The 22195-nt window shown below is 45.1% G+C and overlaps 1 protein-coding gene across 30 annotated transcripts in view; it reads left to right on the forward strand.

Moving 5' to 3' along the window:
* Nucleotides 1–22195, forward strand: part of NRXN1 (neurexin 1) — a 1008670-nt gene that overhangs the window by 453973 nt on the left and 532502 nt on the right. For all 30 annotated transcript variants that reach the window (XM_082217236.1, XM_082217247.1, XM_082217269.1 and 27 more), the window contains 2 exons: nucleotides 2868–3306; nucleotides 15143–15526. In XM_082217236.1, the coding sequence (XP_082073362.1) occupies nucleotides 2868–3306; nucleotides 15143–15526 (823 nt within the window). The remainder of the gene's footprint in view (nucleotides 1–2867; nucleotides 3307–15142; nucleotides 15527–22195) is intronic.

Genomic DNA, 22195 nt, shown 5'->3' on the forward strand with positions numbered 1-22195 from the left:
AGTTTTATCAAAATAATCTTCAGTCGGTCTTTGATGTTGGAAAGAATTAAGTAGACTGATTTGCATCCTGTTAATTTCTCTCCACTTCTGTTGGGCTGGCTTCGCTCTCGCTTGATATCAGTCCTATTGGCTTCCCAACGGCATTGCTTCATAGCTAACAAGGTTGCCATTAAGTCCTAGTTTCAAGGACACAGAGCCAAAGCGGTGCTTAAAATGAGGTTAACATGTAGAATCTGACCTTGGTGTGTTCCATATCGGCAAGTGGAAGGCTTGAAAAAGCGATAAAGGGTTTAGAGGAGCAAGAAATCTAATACTTTGTTAAATCAGCAAAAGAAGAAAGCCCCGTGCAGAAATTTTCTAAGCAAGCAAGTTTAAAACCACATAGTTTAATTCTGGAGTGATAAGCTCAATTTCTGTCCCTCCCCCCGCAAGATTATATGGATGAACTAGCTAAAAAGAACAATTTTGGAGCTAACACTTGTCATTGTTGTTGTTGGCTTCCATCTGTATCAAGGAAATGATGGAAGAGTGCTCCTTTCCAGGTAAAGTCAAACTGTTGGAGAGTTACAGCGCTTGCTGTGGCAGTGCAGACCAATGCAGAAGAGACATGTTTTATTGCAGCTGGGGCAGATGAAGAGTCCAGTTGTGCTGCTGCAAATGCATCATGGTGTTTCTTCTCTCTGCACTCCTCCCAGCAGCCATTCCTTCTCTGGTCACTGTTGGGGATACACAACCTGACTGCCTCCAGGCATTGCTGTCATCTACATGGCAGGGTTGCCAGCCTTCATGTCACATTCGCAGATGTATTTGTAACACAGAGTTGGTCTGCCATTAAGTGGGTGAACAACAAGGCCACTTTTATTGCATTCTAGCTAAAGGGTTCGCCAGAAGCAGCTTAGTCATGCTGGCCACATGGCCCAGAAGCTGTACACCAGCTCCCTCGGCCAATAAAGCTAGATGAGCGCCGCAACCCCAGAGTTGATCATGACTGGACCTAATGGTCAGGGGTCCCTTTACCTTTAGCTATAGGTCTACAGGCTAGAATTTGTTACACGGATAGGTTTGATCGTGTAGAGAATTTTGTCTTGGTGGGAAGTACAGTGGCAGCTTTTCAGCAGTCTATATGAAGGGACATGGCATGTTCACCAGCCCTACAATAGTGCTGCGAATTGCAGGACATTATTTTTTGTGGTGGCTCCACATCCATGGAACTCCTTGCCTGTTGTCACCCACAAGTGCACCATAACGCCAGTATTTTTAGAAAGCTGCTTCTAGCGGCTCTGTAGGGAATGATTTGCTGCTGTTTTTATATTCCTCATTTTATCAAACTATCCATTTGAATGGAGTTTCAGGAGGCACTATTTTATTTTGCTGTGGTCGGTATGCTCTGCCTTTAGTATATAAGGTGCTTTGAAAGAATTCTTATTTGGGAAGGCGATATATACATGTTTTAAAAGGGCTCAAGCTTCTCATAGGTATGGATTATGTGTATTGAGCAAAAGGTGAGCTTAAATGTGCAGGGGACTTATTCAGATTACTCAGATTTTATATTACAAAGCCATTCTTTTTTACTTCTGGGGTCTCCCCCCCAAAAAAGCTGCCAAAATGCCTATTTATTTTTGTTATGCACGATAATTTGGAATAAATTATTACCACGGCATTCAGGGTATTAGCATAACTTATAGAGAACAAAGATAAAACATAGGTAAAACAACTCATTACAATATTTTTAATCAATTTTGAAAAATGCTCATGACCCAATGATATGCAGTCTTCCTCTGAAATCCCATTGAGATTGTCTTAATTTGCTTCTGCTTGTCTGTATGCTTCCCTCCCAGTCCCCACAAACTCTGGGCAATGGCAGGGTAGGAAGAGATCTTACTACATCAAGGTTCTTTGAGGGTGATGTTCTACCAATGCACAAGCATTTTATATACTTCAAAACGGCTACCAAGGCTTTTGGATAGTTATTGGGACCAATTGCATGAGGCAGAGAGAACCTATGTATACAGAACAACAAATGCACAAAGGGCTCCTGTGCTTATGGGGTGTTGAGGGCAGTGGCGTAGCGTAGCGTGCAGGGGGGCCGGCCGCACCGGGCGCAACATCTGGGGGTTAGGGTTAGGGGGCGCAAATCCACGGGTTAGGGGGCGCAAATCCACGGGTGGGGGCACAAATTACTTGCCTTGCCCCGGGTGCTGACAACCCACGCTACGCCACTGGTTGAGGGTGAAATACTCTCAACATAGCTGTTGTATAAGAAATTGCAGCCTTTTATAGGGGGGTGGGAATAAGGGAGTGAAACCAGTACATACAGTGGTACTTTGGTTTTTGAACATAATCCGTTCTGGAAGTCCATTCGATTTCCGAAACCTGTCTGACTTCCAAGGCATGTTCAAAAACTGAGGCATTTACTTCTGGGTTTTTGGCGTTCAAGTTCTGAAACGTTCGACTATGGAGGCATTCGAAAACTGAGGTACTATTGTACTGCCATCATTGCAGGATGGAGGGAAGAAGGTGGGAGCTGAAATATACCTCAGTGGATGGTTGGATGATGGCCAAAGGATTGGAAGACTCAAAGAAACTTTGCTGAGGTTTGACACCAAACTGCAGCATCAAAACTGTAGCGAGAATGTCTGAACTGCATACAGACTTTCTGGATGCAGGACACAACTTGAGGAGTGGGAAGAGGGCAACATGGATATTTAACATGGATCTTCATAAGAGTGTGGCTGGTCCTGATAACATGAGGTTTTGTAAAATGTGTGCAGCTTTTATTAATTTCAAAAATGGAATTGCAGAAGTTAACATTCATTCTTGCTTGTACAGTTAAAATCATTCCAGTAACTGCTATTCTTTGCTTGCAGGTTGTATACAAAAACAACGATGTAAGGCTGGAACTGTCTCGACTTGCCAAACAAGGAGATCCTAAGATGAAGATCCACGGTGTGGTAGCATTTAAATGTGAAAATGTGGCAACCCTGGATCCAATCACTTTTGAAACACCAGAATCTTTTATCTCTTTGCCAAAGTGGAACGCCAAGAAAACGGGCTCGATATCGTTTGATTTCCGCACCACCGAGCCGAATGGGCTGATACTTTTTAGCCACGGCAAACCGCGGCATCAGAAAGATGCTAAACACCCACAAATGGTCAAAGTTGACTTCTTTGCCATTGAGATGCTTGATGGCCACCTCTACCTGCTGCTGGACATGGGTTCTGGTACGATTAAAACAAAAGCTTTGCAAAAGAAGGTGAATGACGGTGAATGGTACCACGTTGACTTTCAAAGAGACGGACGATCTGGTAAGTTTGGGTTTACCCTTCTGTGCATTGTAGACAAAATAGCAAGGGCGTCGTGTGTTGCAATTGCCATTGCAATATAGTGACACCCTTTGACGTCATTATGACAAGTGCAGGTGCTGCATCAAAAAACAGCACCCCTGAATCTCAGTCTCTCTCCCTCCTTGGTAATGTCTTAATGTACTCCCACATTTCCTTGTCCCTGCAACCAGCACCTAGTGCAATGGAAGATGGCCAGGGAGACTTGGAGCCATGATTTTGTATCACTGGTCATTGGCAAGGAGGAGGAAGGCAAGAGATAGAACTCCACTTTCCAGCGACAGCCATTTGTTTGCTGCAGAGCCTTTTTCTCTCACCCCACTTGCAATTGATTTGGCTTTGGCAATTAATCCAAAAAGCTATTAGTTAGAAGAATATGTTAGTCTGTGTTGCAATATTTCTCCTAACAACGACAGTGCACTCCCAAGCCAAGTTTCTGCTAAGTGTAAAATGGAATGTGGTGATATATAACCATTGTGCTGCATAATAGGACTGCAATTTATGACATCGCAGTGTTCTTGGAATTTATAGTACGAAGGCCAAATTGCATGTGATGGACAGATCCAAGGATCTCCTCACTGGTAGAATGTTAAAGAAAAGGCTTTAATAAAGAGTGGATGAAATAAACAAGAGAGGATGAAATAAAGAGTGAATGACTGACAGGCAGGAGAGGTGTCTTAACCTTCCCTTCTTGATATTTTATTCCCACTTAAGATTGCCTCCCCAAAAGGCTTTTCCACTCCTGGGAGAAAACACTTGGGCTCCTTGATTTACCTTCTCTTCTTTTACTTTACTTTTACCTGCCACTCTCAGTATCTTACATGGTATGTCTGCAGCTAGAACCCGTGTTCTTCAATTTTTTATACAGTACCTGGAATTTTTGGGCAACAGTAGCACTGGCTTGTATATGACTAATATGACTAAATTATGCTCAGAGCAGACCCATTGAAATTAATGGGTTGTATTCAACACAGCGCTAAGGAGTGGGTGCAAGCATTTCTGCTTCTTTGCCTGACTGATCTCCTGGAGCAGACTGGGGTTTTTTGAGGCCTTGTTGTGCTAGTGGGAACCTAGAATAAGGATTTTGACAGCCTCACTCAGCATTTTGACCATACAGTGGTACCTCGGGCTAAGTACTTAATTTGTTCCAGAGGTCTATTCTTAACCTGAAACTGTTCTTAACCTGAAGCACCACTTTAGCTAATGGGGCCTCCTGCTTTTGCCGTCCCACCGGAGCACGATTTCTGTTCTCATCCTGAAGCAAAGTTCTTAACCTGAAGCACTATTTCTGGGTTAGCAGAGTCTGTAACCTAAAGTGTATGTAACCCGAGGTACCACTGTACTTATACCTGATAGATTACAGAGAACTCTAGGGTCTGCGTCTTCTGCTGGATATGTACTGACCCTGGAGAAACTTCAGGTCATATGTTATAGGCTTGTCCTATCAGAATTCCACTCTGCAAATGCTTTGGAAGGCTTAGATGACTAGCCAGGAATCTAGACAATAACTTTATTGTCTCCTTCCAACAAGAACAGAATGGCAACAGAAAACTCCTGACTCTCCATGCCCCCCCTCCGCCCCTGGCATACAACTGAGTCCAGTGCCATCAAGTGGCTAAACTATATAATGACACAATTTAGGCTAAATCTACACAGCTATAAAAAAAACCTCTCTGAAAACGCTGTGCAGAAAACCGTTATAAAGCTCACAGTTGAAAATATCACCCAGTTACGATTTCAGCTCTACAGCGCCATTCGGTGTCACAGTGTTATAACACATTTATAACACTGCATTTTGACTAATGTAGCTGAATCCCTGGATAGTAGAATAGCAAACAAGCTTTGTTACCAATACGGCCATCATATGTTCATCTCTTCCCCTAATTTGGAAAGAACACATCATCTCTGTATGGGGATATATGTCAGAAACAGTAGGTGTTGCAAGCTGCTTTGAAAGCTAAACACTTTGCCCTCTAGCACTGGAAATCATCAACGCCACACATTTCAAAACCTTGACAGGGAACCTTCTGTGGCTTGCAGCGAAATAGCATATATAGCTTTTAATTACTGTGAGGCTAGCACCAATTTCAGCGGGATCTGACCAAAACTCTCAGAGCATGTTTGTTCATTTGTTTTGTATTTCCAGGCATCTCAATTGGCTCACCACACCTTCTCTTCATCCCTGTTTTTTCTTCTACTTTTGCATTTCCTTCTCTCTTACTCTCTCTCTCTCTTACTGTGCTTCTCATTCCTCCCACCTGCTACTTTTTCTGAGTTTGGGTCATGGCAGGATGCTGAGGTTAGGTTTTGGGAGGATGGGTGCTGCTGTTGTTCGTTTGCTTTCTGTTAATAAAGCATTGATAAACCCCGCACGAACTCCAAAACTACAAAGAGCATTATAGCGCCTTTAAAGACTGTTTTTTAAAAGGATGTTATGACATGAGCTGTTGTGGGAGAGAGCCAATATTCTTTAAAGCACCCTGGCAATTTTAGATCTAAACCATAGTTTAGTGTTGCATGCATAAACTTGCTTCTCCCTTTGTCATCTCCTGGCATTGCTCTTTTCAACCAAACCACAGGGTTGTTTCACTCCACTCACCTTACCTAGAAACCAAGGTTAGGCTTAACAAGGGATGGAAGAAGAATTACAGTATGCAACACTAAACTTTGGTTTTGTATTAGTTCTGCTTTTGCTGAAAAAGACTAAGGGAAGTTTGGGCCATCACACCCTAGTGTTAGTAATGTCCAAACATTTATTTAGTCTTTTACAGCAAAATGAACAAACACAGCTACTTTTCTGAAATTTGTCAGGCTTCAGTTAAGAGTATCCACAAGAGCTGTTGCAGGCTCAATGTTTGCACCTAACTGCGCACTTTCCTGAACCCTGTTATGAATTACCAATCTGTTTCTTGCTGATCTACGTGCTGTGTCTCTTGCGACGTTTTACTCTTGCATATCTCTAGCTAGCCTGAAAATCCACTACGGAGTGGTGCCCATAGATAAGAAAAAGCTGTGACATGTCTAAATAAGATTTTTTAATTTCCTTAACTCTTGGTTGCTAGGTCAGCAAGTATGTTGAATTATTTTTTCCCCTCCCCATTTTGCAATCGTTTCCGTCTTTCTGACCATTCCAGTAATTTGTAACATTGTTCCACATTACAGGATGAAGGGTTCTCCTCTGCTTGAAATATGATCCATTTTAGCCAAACACTTAAATCTTATTTACTTCAATACTAGAATAACTCAGAGAACAGCTGAATATTCTTCGGCAACCTTTAAATGTCACCTCAGGGCACTCAAACTGGTGCAGAATTGCTCAGTCTGATACCACTCAGACAATGTCAGAAGCTCCAAGTCTGTAACATGGTTTCTTACATCACCACTGTTGCTGCAGGTCCCCAGAAGGGCAACACCAGAGTTGTTCCAAATGTTCATGAAGTTTGCTATTTTTGATCTGAAAGCTGCCACTTTTTGGAGGATGAAAGGTTCTTAAACAAAGGAAAAAAACTGCTCATCTGCTCATTTTTCCTTGCCTATTTACAGTTCCCGTGATCTGCTTGAGTGCCATTCCCCCCCCCTTTTGAAAACAAGTGTCCTCATTGCATGGTCCTCAGCTGTAGAGTCCATAGTGAAAACAGAATCATAGAATTGTAGGCAGTGCTATTTTTCTAGAAAAAGAAATACTGCAACTCACCATGAACTCTTCCCTTGTTCTCTTACAATGGCAATGACGGCCACCTGAAAGGCGCTGGAACTGAGTTGCACTCAGTTCCAGCTGAAAAAAGTGCTCATTGTAAGGTTAGAATGGATTCTGAGGGTAATCTAGTCCAACCCCTGCAGTGTAGGAATCACAATCACATGACTGTGTCATAGTTTGCATAGCCAGTCAGATTGGACTACATGATTAAATCATCAGGGGCAATAAATATTTTCAGTTGATGGCTGCATTCTTTTCTGAAAACCTTCCAAGGAGTAGATGTCAGGGTTAGGAAGAGTCAGAGGCAAAAGTGTGCAAAGTAACAAAAGTGAACTTTTCCAAGGACATAATCCATCCAAGAAAAAAACAGGGTGTGAAGCATGGCCAGTGATGGGTATGGCCTGGAGAGACTTCTCACGGTTATATAAAGAGGGCTGGAAGGCCATATTCAACCCCCAGCCTGAGGTTCCGCATCACAGAATTGTAGAGTTGAAAGGGACCCCAAGGGTCATCGGTCTTGAAAGACCTACATTGGCTCCCAGTACGTTTCGGAGCACAGTTCAAAGTTTTGGTGCTGACCTTTGAAGCCCTAAACGGCCTTGGTCCTGTATATTTGAAGCAGCGTCTCCACCCCCATCGTTCTGCCCGGACACTGAGGTCCAGCACTGAGGGCCTTCTGGCAGTTCCCTCACTGCGAGAAGCCAAGTTACACGGAACCAGGCAGAGGGCCTTTTTGGTAGTGGCGCCCGCCCTGTGAAACGCCCTCCCACCAGATGTCAAAGAGAACAACAACTACCAGACTTTTAGAAATCATCTGAAGGCAGCCCTGTTTAGGGAAGCTTTTAATGTTTGATTTTAATATTTTGTTGGAGGCCGCCCAGAGTGGCTAGGGAGGCCCAGCCAGATGGGCAGGGTATAAATAATGAATTATATTATTATTATTATTATTATTATTATTATTATTATTATTATTATTATTATCATTATCATTATTATCATCATCATCATCTAGTCCAGCCCCCTGTAATGCAGGAATCGCAGCTACAGAATCCCAGAGAGATGACCATGGAGATTAAAACCTCCAAGGATGGAGCACCCACCACCTTTCAAGGTGGTCCATTTCACTGTCTCTGCTCTTCATGTCAGAAAGTTCTTCCTGATGTTTAGTTGGAATCTCATGTCTTGTAATGTGAATCCATCGGATCAGAACCTACCCTCAGGAGAAGCAGAAAACAAGATTTCTCTGTCTTCCAGATATCCAGATGGCTATCATATCACCTCTCAGTCTCCTCTTCTCCAGGCTAAACATGCCCAGCTCCTTCAACCTCTCCTCATAAGGCTTGGTTTCCAGACCCTTGATTTTATCGGTTTCCCTCCTCTTCACACACTTGTCAATATCCTTCTTAACCTGAGGTGCCCAGAATCTCTGGCCTAAAAGTTGTGGTGGCACTGGCGAATAAATAGAAAAACCCAAATACCGCTAAGATCTAACACTGCATACCAGACAGGAGCTGTGCATGTTTAGGTAAAGGTAAAGGGACCCCTGACCATTAGGTCCAGCTGTGGCCGACTCTGGGGTTGCGGCGCTCATCTTGCTTTATTGGCTGAGGGAGCCAGCATACAGCTTCCGGGTCATGTGGCCAGCATGACTAAGCCACTTCTGGCGAACCAGAGCAGCGCACGGAAACACCATTTACCTTCCCGCCAGAGCGGTAACTATTTATCTACTTGCACTTCATGCTTTCAAACTGCTAGGTTGGCAGGAGCTGGGTCCGAACAATGGGAGCTCACCCCATTGCGGGGATTCGAACTGCCGGTCTTCTGATTGGCAAGTCCTAGGCTCTGTGGTTTAACCCACAGTGCCACCTGCGTCCCTATTGTGCATATTTATCATAGAGCAATTTCATATAGATGTCTTGTATTTGTTTACCGGTAGGTAGTTCATCTGGGCCAAATTCAAACGACTAGGAAGAATCCTCCATTTGCAGATCAGCAGTTTAGAGAATTTTGCAGCAGTGCTTAACAAAGAGAATAAGTGCAGAGAATAAGTGGGAGGGGCGTGGCAGCTGCGCCCTGTCTCCTATCTCTGCTTTTGAAACAGATCACAACCGACGAGAGGAGCTTCAGAAGTACATTTAGGCAGGGATGTCTTGGCTGTAGTAAGGAGACTTTTGAAAACTAAATTGCTGAGATAATGAACATGATTCAAGATGCTCATTAACACATACCTATGGGAAATGTTCTGCTGTTGCAGTACTACCAACCTTGCAGTGAAAGCAGAGGGAGGAGGCAAAGGCAGGCGGCTGGAATCCCAGCAAAAGCAAAGGCATTTTGCTCTCTGCGGGTTTTGCAACACGCCACGTCTGCATTAATAACGGTGTTGTGGGGCCGGCATGTCATTTGAATGTTTAGTTAATCTCGTGGGCATATTGGAGAAACAAGCATGCAAGGGTTTCCCCCCTAAACCAGCTACCATTCACCCCCTTTCGGAAAATCACCATTACACATCGGAACAGGAGGGGAAAGTTATTATTCTTGTCAAACTCCAGTTGTGCATGGCAGTGTAAACCAGATTGTATCAGCGGTTTTTCGCGGCTAAGCCAGCATTTAAGGGCTAAGGAGTCATTGAGATTTTGAATTAAAGTCAGAGTTCCAGTATAAGCGCTGGAAATTACAGGGGTAGGAAAAGGCACATGCCTGTCTCCGGAGTATATAATTAGAGGTTTAGAATAATCACACTCTCACTCAGAGCAGCACTTTGCAGATATCCATTTCAAGCCACTGGGGTGGAGCGTGTCCCCCTCCCCACCATCCCTTATGCCATCTAGGAGTCGCTGCAGTTATTCACTGCAGTTTTAAGTAACGAAAGACGTTTAATGGATTGCCCTTGCTTTCTAGGGATAAACAACCCTTTGGGTGGTTTCCAGGCTAGCTACAACGCCTCTTAGAGTGGAAAGTCCTAGGGAGGGAATGCAATGTCATGAGATTATGCTTATTCTGTTAGCAAAAACATTTCTGCTTGCCTGGTGGGGATGGTATCCCCTCTTCTCCTCTGTGTGCTGTTCTAGGGGTTCACCTGACCCCCACCAAGAGCTGATGGGGGGCACAAAAGAGGAAAAGTGGAAGCTCCACTGCGTTAGCAGTGCTGGCTCCCACTAGTGCAACTGCTTGGTCAAATCTGTCCCATAGAATCCAAAGACACCTCTGGAGAGGTGTTTTGTGCAAGGGATGTAGCCAGCATGGCTGAGCTACCAGAGGGAGACAGAAGCGACTGGGCTCCCACTGCAGGTTCAAGGCCCCTGCTGTCATACAAGTGTTTGGCTTGAGGAAGCATTGCTCAATGATTTAGACAGAGTCACGAATTCTGAAGTGGCCCTTCAGCAGTGTTTCAGCGAGTTACTGGAAGTTCAGATCCACACATTGCTCTAACACATATAATAATAATAATAATTTATTATTTATACTCCGCCCATCTGGCTGGGCTTCCCCAGCCACTCTGGGCGGCTTCCAACAAAATATTAAAATACAGTAGTGCATCAAACATTAAAAGCCTCCCTAATCAGGGCTGCCTTCAGATGTCTACTAAAAGTCTGGTAGTTGTTGTTCTCTTTGACATCTGGTGGGAGGGCGTTCCACAGGGCGGGTGCCACTACCGAGAAGGCCCTCTGCCTGGTTCCCTGTAACTTGGCTTCTCACAGTGAGGGAACCACCAGAAGGCCCTCGGCGCTGGATCTCAGTGTCTGGGCAGAACATGCCTCCCACTCCCTCTGCCTTGCCCACTCAATATGGCACCACTTCCTGTTTTTATAAAAACAAGATCTGGGTCCTAAGAAAGTCCCTACAAAAATGTTTCACCATTTTGCTGCTCCTCAGTCAGTCGGTTGCTGTATCTGAGTCCCTGTCCTGGCCTGGGAGTAGGAGTAGGCACCGGGAGGGAGGGGCACTGGAAGCTGAAGGATGGCCGAAGCCCCAGGACCACAAGACACGGAGGTGGTGACCCTGTGTCTGTGCTGGAGGCAGAGCTGGGTGCCTGCCAGAGGAATCTGGAATGGGAGAAGAAGCTGCACCTCAAAGCCCAGGCCAGAGTCCCTCTTTTCATTCTGGCATGTTGGAGGATACACAGTGGTGGACAAGGCCACAGATTAAAGTAGGTGGAGTGAGCCATGTGAATGTTACCTTCATGCAGTGAAGCTACTTTTGACACACATTTCTCTCTAACATCCATCCAAGCAATCAAGGACTATTACTAGAGTTGAAGGACACATTCCAGACAGGCAAAAAACTCTCAAGGAAGGTGCCATGAGGGAAGGCAGGGCCCGTGAAGGATGTGGCATAGCAATAGGGTTCCCCATCTTTAGTTTAAACCAGGGCTAGTCAACCTTTTTATACCTACCGCCCACTAATGCATCTTTCTTGATGGTAACATTTTCTTACCAGTGCTTAATGGATGGAGGATTCAGCTTTTGCCATAAAACCCCCTACCACCCACCTAGAATCCTGAATCCTGAATCGCCCACTAATTGACAACCCCTGGTTTAGACCATGCAGGTTTGCTAGATCTGTGCTGAGAGGATTATGGGTTTGAATCCCATGGAATCTTTCATGGAGGGGAAACAGATCCTGTTCAGAAGGAAAGCCACTGCATAGCAGAATGTTTACTCTGTCAGGTCCACTTCCTTGGCATCTTGAGGTTTTTTCCTGCCTGAAAACTGTAGTATATTTTTGTGTTCTGCAGTCCGCAGCATGCACAATATGTTGTGGGAAAGGCTGCTTTGTTTTCATTTTATCTCTCTGCGCTTTCTTAGCAACATATAAAAAAGCAGATGTTACATGAGTGCAAAATGTACAGCATTCCCCAGGGAGTGTGTGAAAAAGTTGCATATAAGAACATACAAAGAACATATATGGTTCAGGCCATATGGACAGTGTGTGGATCAACGGTAAATTAGATCAGAGGCTCCACCTGGCACTGCATGTTTCATAACGTCAAAGGTTAAACACCCCTGTTTAAACACTGGAAGAAAATATTTAGTTGGATGTACTTGTGAAGGAAAACCATGCTTCTGAAAACCAAGGATATCTAAGACCTTCTGCCTGCCCTTTACATTTCCCTCTCCTTTGTAAATAACGCTGATCTGTCATAGTCTGCTGGCAAGAAGCTGAGTCGCCAATTCAGAGTTAATTAAAATGTGAAACCTGGGACTCTAGAATTATATGATATAATGTTTTGCAGTGGCAGCTTGGCAGGTTGCAGGACCTTAGAACTGAGCTTTGTGGTGCTTTGGCTTAGCAAAATGATAGGAAAAACAAAAGACCCGGCCAGCGGTCCGCCTGGTCCTTCATTCTGTTCTCACAGTGGCCAGCCAAGATGCCTGTGGCAAACACAAGAGCACTCTTTCTACTTGTGAATCCTAGCAACCGGGGCTCAGAAGCATATTGCCTCCAGCAGTGGGTGTCGAACCTAACCACGGTTGCTCGTAGCAGCTGATAGCCCTGTTTTTAGTAATTTGTGATCTAATCTTAGGTCTTGTGAGGTCTTGCAAACATATTTGGTTCTAGTACAGGCAGGAAGCTATGCTTTTAGGAAGCATGTTTTAACTGGCAACAACATTGTTTAAACTGTGCACATGATAAGCAAAGTGTGGATGTGGTTTAAAATTTTGATGTCTTTTTTATATTTTTAATCTGTTGTCATGTCTGTAGGATGAGCAGGCAGGGTTATAAATTTTAAATGAAAGGAGCGAAAAGGCAATCGAAAGCAAAGACTGTCCGTCCACCAGTGCCTTATAGCTGAACCATGCAATATTGATCATAGTGTACCCCCAAGCACAGAACAGATGTGTTATGGAAATATGCTTACACAGAGCAGATGAATACCCAGTCTTGCGTGTATGTTAGTGTTTATTTAATATTTACACTGTTTTCAAGCTGTGCTTTACATGTGGCGATCAGCCATTCCCTTTCTTGCTGCTCTGTTGGCCTGGCCTGGCCTGGCCTGGCCTGGCCTGGCCTGGCCTGCTCTCAAGGATCCCACGATTGGGCAAAGGGGCAGGATGGGGATAGGGAGCAAGACAGGCTAGTGGTTGCAGTACCATAGACAGCTACAAGCAAGCAACTCAGGGTAAACTGAACGCTTTATGCATCTGACACCATGTTGCACCTCCCAGGGTCAGGCTCTTCTCACATCCCCTTTTGAGAAACTGGTCAGTGGACTTCCCATTTCTGAGAGTTCTTCCAGGTGTGTTACCTGCAAAATTGCCAGGTTGGCATGAGGGTGCAGGCATTAACAACAGGTAGGATGGCAGGGAGGCTTAGTGTTGTGTGGTGTGTAGTGGCAGAAGTGTCAGAGTGGCACAGGTTAAATCCGTGTCCAGGGCAGCTGTGTACCAGCTCCATCTGGTACGTAGGCTGAGACCCTATCTGCCCGCAGATTGCTTCACCAGAGTGGTGCATGCTCTGGTTATCTCCCGCTTGGATTATTGCAATGCGCTCTACGTGGGGCTACCTTTGAAGGTGACCCGGAAACTACAACTAATCCAGAATGCAGCAGCCAGACTGGTGACTGGGAGCGGCCGCCGAGACCATATAACACCGGTCTTGAAAGACCTACATTGGCTCCCAGTACGTTTCCGAGCACAATTCAAAGTGTTGGTGCTGACCTTTAAAGCCCTAAACGGCCTCGGTCCAGTATACCTGAAGGAGCGTCTCCACCTCCATCATTCTACCCGGACACTGAGGTCCAGCACCGAGGGCCTTCTGGTGGTTCCCTCACTGTGAGAAGCCAAGTTACAGGGAACCAGGCAGAGGGCCTTCTCGGTAGTGGCGCCCTCCCTGTGGAACGCCCTCCCACCAGATGTCAAAGAGAACAACAACTACCAGACTTTTAGAAGACATCTGAAGGCAGCCCTGTTTAGGGAAGCTTTTAATGTTTGATGTATCACAGTATTTTAATATTCTTTTCAAAGCCGCCCAGAGTGGCTGGGGAAACCCAGTCAGATGGGCGGGGTATAAGGGGACAATGGAGCCCTACACAGCTGCTACTAGATGCAGGTGCCTGGTGTAGAAGGATCGGGCTCATCAGTGGGTATGGGCTCCACAGGTCCTGCCTTGGGTGTCCCAGGCTTAAAGAGACCCTGGTGGGCAGGGCTTGGAGTGCCGCCGGGTAGTCCTCTGATGCTTTGGGACTTAAATCTGCTATAATGGACTTGTTATGGGCAGACCCACCACCCAAGATGCAAATGGTGGCTAATGGATTCAGAGTCTTCTCCACAGTGAAACATTCTTTGGAAGAACCTCTCCTAGAGAGGTCAGGTTAATCCTTTTCCTCTCTGTGCACAGGAGGAGGGTGAAAACCTACTTGGCTCGCTTGAAATGTGTATCAGTTACCCTTGTTTTATATATGCAGTTGTACCCTTCTGTGCCACTGCTGTTTCCGCAGGTTGTAGGGCAGGGGGTTGGACTCGATGGCCCTTGTGGTCTATTCCAACTCTATGATTCTATGATTCTAGGGGTGTGCAAGAAACCCTTTTAATTTTATTTTTCTTCTTTTTAAAGAGTTCCATTTGTTCCGTTTCCATTTCTTGAAATTGCATTCACACATTCAGTCATTAGTTGATTGATATTCCCCAATCCATTGATTGAAGCAGGAGACTCAGCCATTCCTCTGTGTGTTATTTTTCCCAAAGAAATGGCATGGAGTGTAAAGGCATGGTATCACCACTCTGGATCATCAGATATGCACAATTTCAGGTCTAGTTTTATAAGCAAACAAACGTGAACGGGAAAACTTTATACAATGCATTCTTCTTTAATGCAAATTCCTTTTAATTGATTGCTATAACAATGAATTAAGAAGGCTCCATTTTTTCCCATATGTGAGTTCTTTTGAAAAGTGTGCAGTGTTATTAAACCTTTTTTATTTTCTTGTAATCATTGTTCCTTCTGTGATTAAAAGTCATGTTGGGAGCATGGTTCTGTCCTAAAAGTGGGATATAAATGCAATTAATGAAGGGATAGAAGAAGGTTGTTAGTGAAAGTTGTGCATTTTTTTTCTCCATTGATGAGGGGGAAAAACTGAACACCTTGTGTTTTATTCCTAAACAGGTACCATTTCCGTCAACACTATGCGCACGCCATATACTGCACCTGGAGAGAGTGAGATCTTGGACCTAGACGACGACTTGTACCTTGGAGGCTTGCCGGAAAACAAAGCAGGCCTCGTCTTTCCAACAGAGGTCTGGACAGCGCTTCTCAATTATGGTTATGTGGGCTGCATTCGGGACCTGTTTATCGATGGCCAAAGCAAAGACATCCGCCAAATGGCAGAAATCCAGAGCACCTCTGGGGTGAAACCCTCGTGTTCGAGAGAAACAGCAAAGCCGTGCTTGAGTAATCCCTGCAGGAACAGTGGAGCTTGCAGGGACGGCTGGAATAGATACGTCTGTGATTGTTCCGGTACAGGCTATCTGGGCAGATCGTGTGAGAGAGGTAGGCCCATTCATTGACCTATTTGGTTAGAACAGGGATTTCCTTTTCCTTCACAGACTACATCAAAACTGCTGAGGGTCTTGATACTGATTGGCAGGTGAGAAACTAGCAGTGTGATGTAGCAGCAGCTACCACTGCTGTGTTGTGTTGTGAAGGCTTATGTTAAGGGAATGGGTGGGAAGGCCCTGGTTTACATCTCAGAGAACCAACATGCATAACAGGGTTTGGCAACCTTCTCCAGCCCAGTGGGCACGTTTGTAATGTTGAGGATGCCATGGGTGCCAGTCACACAATGGCTGCTCTGGGGGAATGGCGTAATGACTGCCACAGCTCAAAACACAGAAAAGGAGGCTGCACAATAGTTCGGTCACTTCTTTCACCTGATCAGATACGTAGCAAGGTCAGGTGGTACCCGGCACAATTTTATTTTATTTTTGTCACACCCTCCCCACACACATCGACAGCTCAGGGTAGGCTTGGAAGAGACACCTCACAGGATTCTTGGGATGTGTGCACTTTAAATGGGTTCATAGCCTGAAGTGACGGACATGAGGCAGGAGTTGATAATGCAGGTGAGCTGCACACAGGTGAGCTGCAAGGAAGCTGCTATCCAGCTCTGTGGAGGCTCCTTTTATTGACACAAATATGCAAACCCAGGCAGATACATTTTGGTCTGTGACCTTTACACATCTTCCAGTCCCGAGATTGTGGGGTGGTACAAAGTTATTTTGGCACCTGTTTCCACTGCGTCATTTTCCCCTTGCACAGTGTATGACGAAGGAGACAAAAGGTCTCAGAGACAAAGGTTACAGACAGGGCACCGCAGATGACTGAGACCGCAAAAGGTTAGACAGAGGGCACGATGTTCAAACAGCTGCGGCTTTGTCTGTGAGGGGGAGTGTGCCCCGCACCCCAAGGTCATGCATGCAGGCAGACTGAGGCTGCCTGCAGGTGGGGAGTGTCCTCCCTCCAGACCCAGCAATCATCCCTACAGCAGCCAAAGAAAGGCAGAGATGCAGCAACACCCTATACATGCCCTATTTGCTGGGTTGCATGTGATCTCTTTGGAGACCTTGCCCAGCGCCGGAAGGAACTCCCTGTCTCCGGTGCAATGGAGTCTCTGGGAATACGAAGGCCGTGGCCCCCGCTCTCCCATTTCCCCGCCCACCTGCCCAAGCCCCTTCTTGCTGCCTTACTCCATGTTGCCACCTTCTGTTCCCACGGCAAAACAAGACAAACTCATCCTCTTCCTTCGTCTTTCTTTCTCAACCACATCTAAAGTACTGATCCAGCCCGGATCCACTCACTGCGTCCTGGAGAGTGTGCGCCTCTGGATGCAAAATAAGTTCCGGAATCAAGGGCTTTTTTGCCCTCTCCTGGGGATCTGTTGTCTCTCTTTGCTGTGGCTCTGTCCCTATAGGAAGCTCAACCTTGCCAGGCTAAGCTGAAAGGATTTCAGAGAGCAAACTCCTTCGCTCTCCCAAGTTAGGAGTTGGGGACCAACTGGTCATCCAACAGTCAAGAAGCATGATTTGTGGCAACCCCAAAGACTCCTCCCCCAACAAACCACCGCCTTCTCAACCAACCAGTGCAGCCCTTGTGAAAGGGTGGAGTTAGCCGCATGGGTGCCCAGAGTGGTGGCCATGCCATGCACCCAGGGCGGCAGGGCAAGCTATGCATGGTGCCACCCTCACTGCACCCCTTCCTACGCCCCTGCACCTGATCCATGAGTAAAAGGCACTTGCATCAACCTTCACCATGCTGGCTGGCAGTCGCCCACAGAGAGAAGCTCTTCTGTGCTCAGAACAGAGAGGAAGGTGGGTGCCCAATCCTGGCATTTTGTGAAATGTGGGCATATTTACAGGAATGTGTTCGGTGTATGAGCAGCTGAGCCGGGACAAATAGGAGATGAGCAGGAAGAAGAAATAGCCTCTCACATACTGTGGATTTTTTTGAGGGAATCTTTGCTTAGACCTTTCATGGGCACCATAGGAGCAGGCAGATTGGAACCCACAATTATTATTATTCTTTTCTGGTGATGACTCATGGCCAAGTAAGATTGTCTTCCATGAACATGATCTTAGCACTGAGTCTGTAAGTGACTGTGGAGGCCAATTCTGAATTCACACCTCCTTCCACAGTGGGGACATTGGTTTCCGGGCGGGAGTTGATCACTGTGAGAGATTCCCAAACATGCCTTCCTCTTAGCACATTTCTCTTTTTTGTCCTGAGTTTGAGCGTCTTCAAAGTCCATGAGGCCTTTGGTAAAGGTTGTTCTCCAACTGGAGCACTCACAGGCCAGTGTTTCCCAGTTGTCGGTGTTTAGACTATACTTTTTAAGATTTGCCTTGAGAGAGTCTTTAAACCTCTTTTGCTGCCCACCAGCATGGTGCTTTCCATTTTTAAGTTTGGAATAGGGTAGTTGTTTTGGAAGAGGATAATCAGGCATCTGAACAACTTGACCAGTCCAACGAAGTTGATGTTGGAACCCACAAGTACCATGTTGGTGACCCCTGGCAGAATGACTAAGAAACTGAGGAATGAATCAGAACGTTCAATTTCACTCTTTTCTGACCCTTTCCCCACATCCTACAATATCCTTTTGGAGGTGAGGGGACCAAAACTATACACAACAATCCAAATATGGTCACACCACACATTTGTGGTGTGATTGCAATATCAGCAGTTTTAATTTTAGTCCCTCAACAAAAGCTTTGTCAAAACAACAACAACCCACCTTCCTTATAAGCTTAGCACTAGTTAAGACCGAGCTTTCCATTTGTGTTGCTGTAAATGAAACATTATTCTGCAAAGGGAGTCCTTGTTTCTTATTTTAGAAGATGCAAGCCTTTGGCAGAAATCAAGTTATTTTTGATGCCTCCAGATTGTTCCTATTACTGGTGGACTGCGGCTGGCAGAGGGGGCCTAACTAGACTGTCAGATGAATTACAAAACTCTTCAGTTAAATATGCATGGTGTACCACCCTGTGGCAAAATCCTGCTATTACATATGGGACATTTTTCCTCCTCGCTGCTCCCCTCCCCATCCGCTTAAAGAGTGCAGCATTACGAAAAGAGAAAGAGAAGGAGGGAGAGATAGAAACCTACAGTTTTCAAAATAAAAAAGAACTAGGGAATATTTTTACATATTCCAGCCACTGGAGAAAGGAACAAGCATATGCAAATCTACTATAAAAAAATCCACAAACCCCACCACCATTCTCTGCAAGTTTAATAGCATGCTTCAGCAAAAGGATTTACAGTAAGTATCTTTGACAGGGCATGGAATTTCTTTCTGTTTACGTTGTTTGTCATCCCTCACAACGTATGGTTTGGGCATTTCCCCCAATATAATTTTCTGGAACACGGGCCCTCCTCTCCTGGGACCGATACTAATATGATGTACTCACAGTGTTATCTGGCTGCTTGTCCTACAGAAATCAGTTGTGTGTTTATTCAGCTTCTGGAGTATTATACGCTACCCAAGGGTTTTTCCCTATCTTGGGGGGTGGGGAGGGAAAGGAACAGCTTTTCAAAGCATTGCTTCGCCTCCTTCCAGTAATAGTTGAATCCCAAACGGTCATGCATTAATATGATTACAGCGTTTGGGATTCCGTAAGCTACAGCAAAGGCAGTGCTTGCCACACAGAACTATTATTGCTCCTGCCCATGTGCGGTTGCTGATAAACCGTTCTCGTTTGCCAGTAGACACGACAATTAAAATGTTGTTCGTGCCATTCAAAAAGGAAGCAATTTTTTTGGGGGGGGTGTGGAAAGAAAATATGTTCACATCAGCAAGCAAAGCCACTTCAGGGAGCATGTGGGGTGTGGGGGACTATGCTGGTTTGAATCACAAATTTTAGAACAATGAAGCTAAGAACTAGGGTCTGAAATAGTTTGTCAGGTAGTGCAGGATGGAGATAGCACAACGCGGAGCACTCAAGATGCTGTTGGACTCCAATTCCCATTGTACCTGACTGTTGGCCATAACAGCTGCTGGGAGCTATAGCTCAAGAGCATTTTATAGATTCGTGGAATCGTAGACTTGGAAGGGGCCACGGGGGTCATCTAGCCCAACCCCTTGCAATGCAGGAATCTTTTGCCCAACATAGGGCTTCAACCCACAACCCAGAGATTAGGAGCCTCATGCTCTTCGAACTTAGTGTCACCCATTTGGAAGGCGACACCTTGGCAACTCCTGATTTAGGGAGAACTACAGTAGATGGTGACTGGGATGCAGGTGGCGCTGTGGGTTAAACCATAGAGCCTAGGGCTTGCAGATCAGAAGGTCAATGGTTTGAATCCCTGTGATGGGGTGAGCTCCTGTTGCTCAGTCCCTGCTCCTGCCAACCTAGCAGTTTGAAAGCACATCAAAGTGCAAGTAGATAAATAGGTACCACTCTGGCGGGAAGGTTAACGGCGTTTCCATGTGCTGCTCTGGTTTGCCGGAAGTGGCTTAGTCATGCTGGCCACATGACCTGGAAGTTGTACACCGGCTCCCAAGGCCATTAAAGCGAGATGAGCGCCGCAACCCCAGAGTTGTCTGTGACTGGACCTAATGGTCAGGGGTTCCTTTACCTTTACCTTTACAGTAGATGGTAGCCAGTGCTCATATTTGAAATACAGCCAGTTGCGTGCATTAGAACCTATTCCAGCATTCTGTTCCCAACACTGGCCTGATGTTCCAAGAAGGGATGAAGGCAATAGTAGTGCCAAATCCGCCAATCGAAGCGGCCAAGTGGGAACATTTGGGGTAAGATGACCTTGTAGGTAAACAGGTCTCAAGTTGTGAAGGGCTTTATTAATTAAAGTTATTCATTTTTTTAAAAAAAGAATAAAATAAAGATAAACTCAAAGCAACTTAAAAAAAATTAAAAGCCAAGTTACAGGGAACCAGGCAGAGGGAGGTAGTGGCACCCGCCCTGTGGAACGCCCTCCCACCAGATGTCAAAGAGAACAACTACCAGAGTTTTAGAAGACATTTGAAGGCAACCCTGTTTAGGGAAGCTTTTAATGTTTAATGTTTTGTTGGAAGCCGCCCAGAGTGGCTGGGGAGCCCAGCCAAATGGGCGGGGTATAAATTATTATTATTATTATTATTATTATTATTATTATTATTATTATTATTATATAAGATATTTATTAAGATATTACAATACAAAATGAAAAAACACAAAATAAAAATGATTAAAAACCACTCCATTTTTCTATTACTTATTTTCCTTAGCTTGTTTCCCAGACCTCCTCATACCTCCCTTTTTTGTATTCCAGTTCAATTTGTTGGCTCAGCAAATCCTTACCCTCTTTGTTTATCCTAATCTTTGGTCTTAAAATAGTAACATTAGATTTTCCCCTATTAGCAACCCATTTTTCATATTCCCTTAAAGCATTACAGCTGGAAACCACTTAATTTCTATCCAACATCATTCTAACATTCATTAATTTTACAATATTTCTGTAGATAGTCTTTAAATTTCTTCCAATCTTCTTCCACCGACTCTTCTCCCTGGTCTCGGATTCTGCCAGTCATTTCTGCCAGTTCCATATAGTCCATCAGCTTCATCTGCCATTCTTCCAGAGTGGGTAAATCTTGTGTCTTCCAATACTTTGCAATGAGTATTCTTGCTGCTGTTGTAGCGTACATAAAAAAGTCCTATCCTTCTTTGGCACAAACATGATACTAAAGCAACATGAAACTAAAACGAAACAGAAAACATCCATCTACAAATAAAAGGAGGTCTAACACAGCCTACCCACTAAAGGAGGCTGCAGGATCTGAAACACCACAAGTAAAAGGCCAAAAACCTGAAAATGATTAAAAATAATAAAAAAATTGGCGTGGCACCTAAAAGTAGGCATTGGTGACACCTGGTGTGCTTCCCTGGGGAGAGAATTCCGTAAGTGAGGAGCCACCACTGAAAGGGCCTGTTCTGTGCACCTCCCTTGGAGAGAGCACACAGAGAAGGTCGTCAGATGATGAACACTGGGTTTGGGTGAGTTAATGTGGGGAGAGACGACATGTGAGGCATTGGGGTCCTGAGCCGCAAATGCAACCTTTAAACACCGAGGCCCAATTTAGTCACCGTAACTTTGCCACCTGTGCTTTCATTTCAGCTGAAATGAAATACAGAAAATGAAATGTGTGTTCATTCTCACACTCATTTGCTCATGACCCGAAGCGGTGCCACAGGGATCTCCCCCTTTTCAAAGATTCAGCTCTCGGATTGCTCTCTCCTTCGTTTTTAATGGAAATGGGGAAGGAGCTAGCATTCCTTCATCGCACAAGAATACAAGGAGCGTGAAATAGCAAAGAGTTGGGGTGGGGGTTTATGTCTCATAGTTCTGTATCTTTGGGGTCACTCATGCCCCCAAATTCATTGGTGGGTTGAATAGCAGCAGTGTCACCCTATGCACAACTATTCAGAAATTAGTCCCATTGAGATCAGTGGAGCTTTCTTCCAGGAAAACATGAACAGGATTGCAGGCTTAATAGTCTTTGAACCTGAAGTGTTCCATGCTTATTTTGCCACTGTAAGCCGGAGCTGATTATGCCAAAAGTAAAAAAAAACATCAGGATAATCGCTGGATGGGTTTAATTTGTTTGTGGGAGCTGTAGCAGATGGCAGGACAGATGCCATGGCAATATAATTTGGCTTTTCTATTTGATTT

This window comes from Podarcis vaucheri, assembly GCF_965113315.1.
Source record: "Podarcis vaucheri genome assembly, chromosome: 3".
NCBI classification, from domain to species: domain Eukaryota; kingdom Metazoa; phylum Chordata; class Lepidosauria; order Squamata; family Lacertidae; genus Podarcis; species Podarcis vaucheri.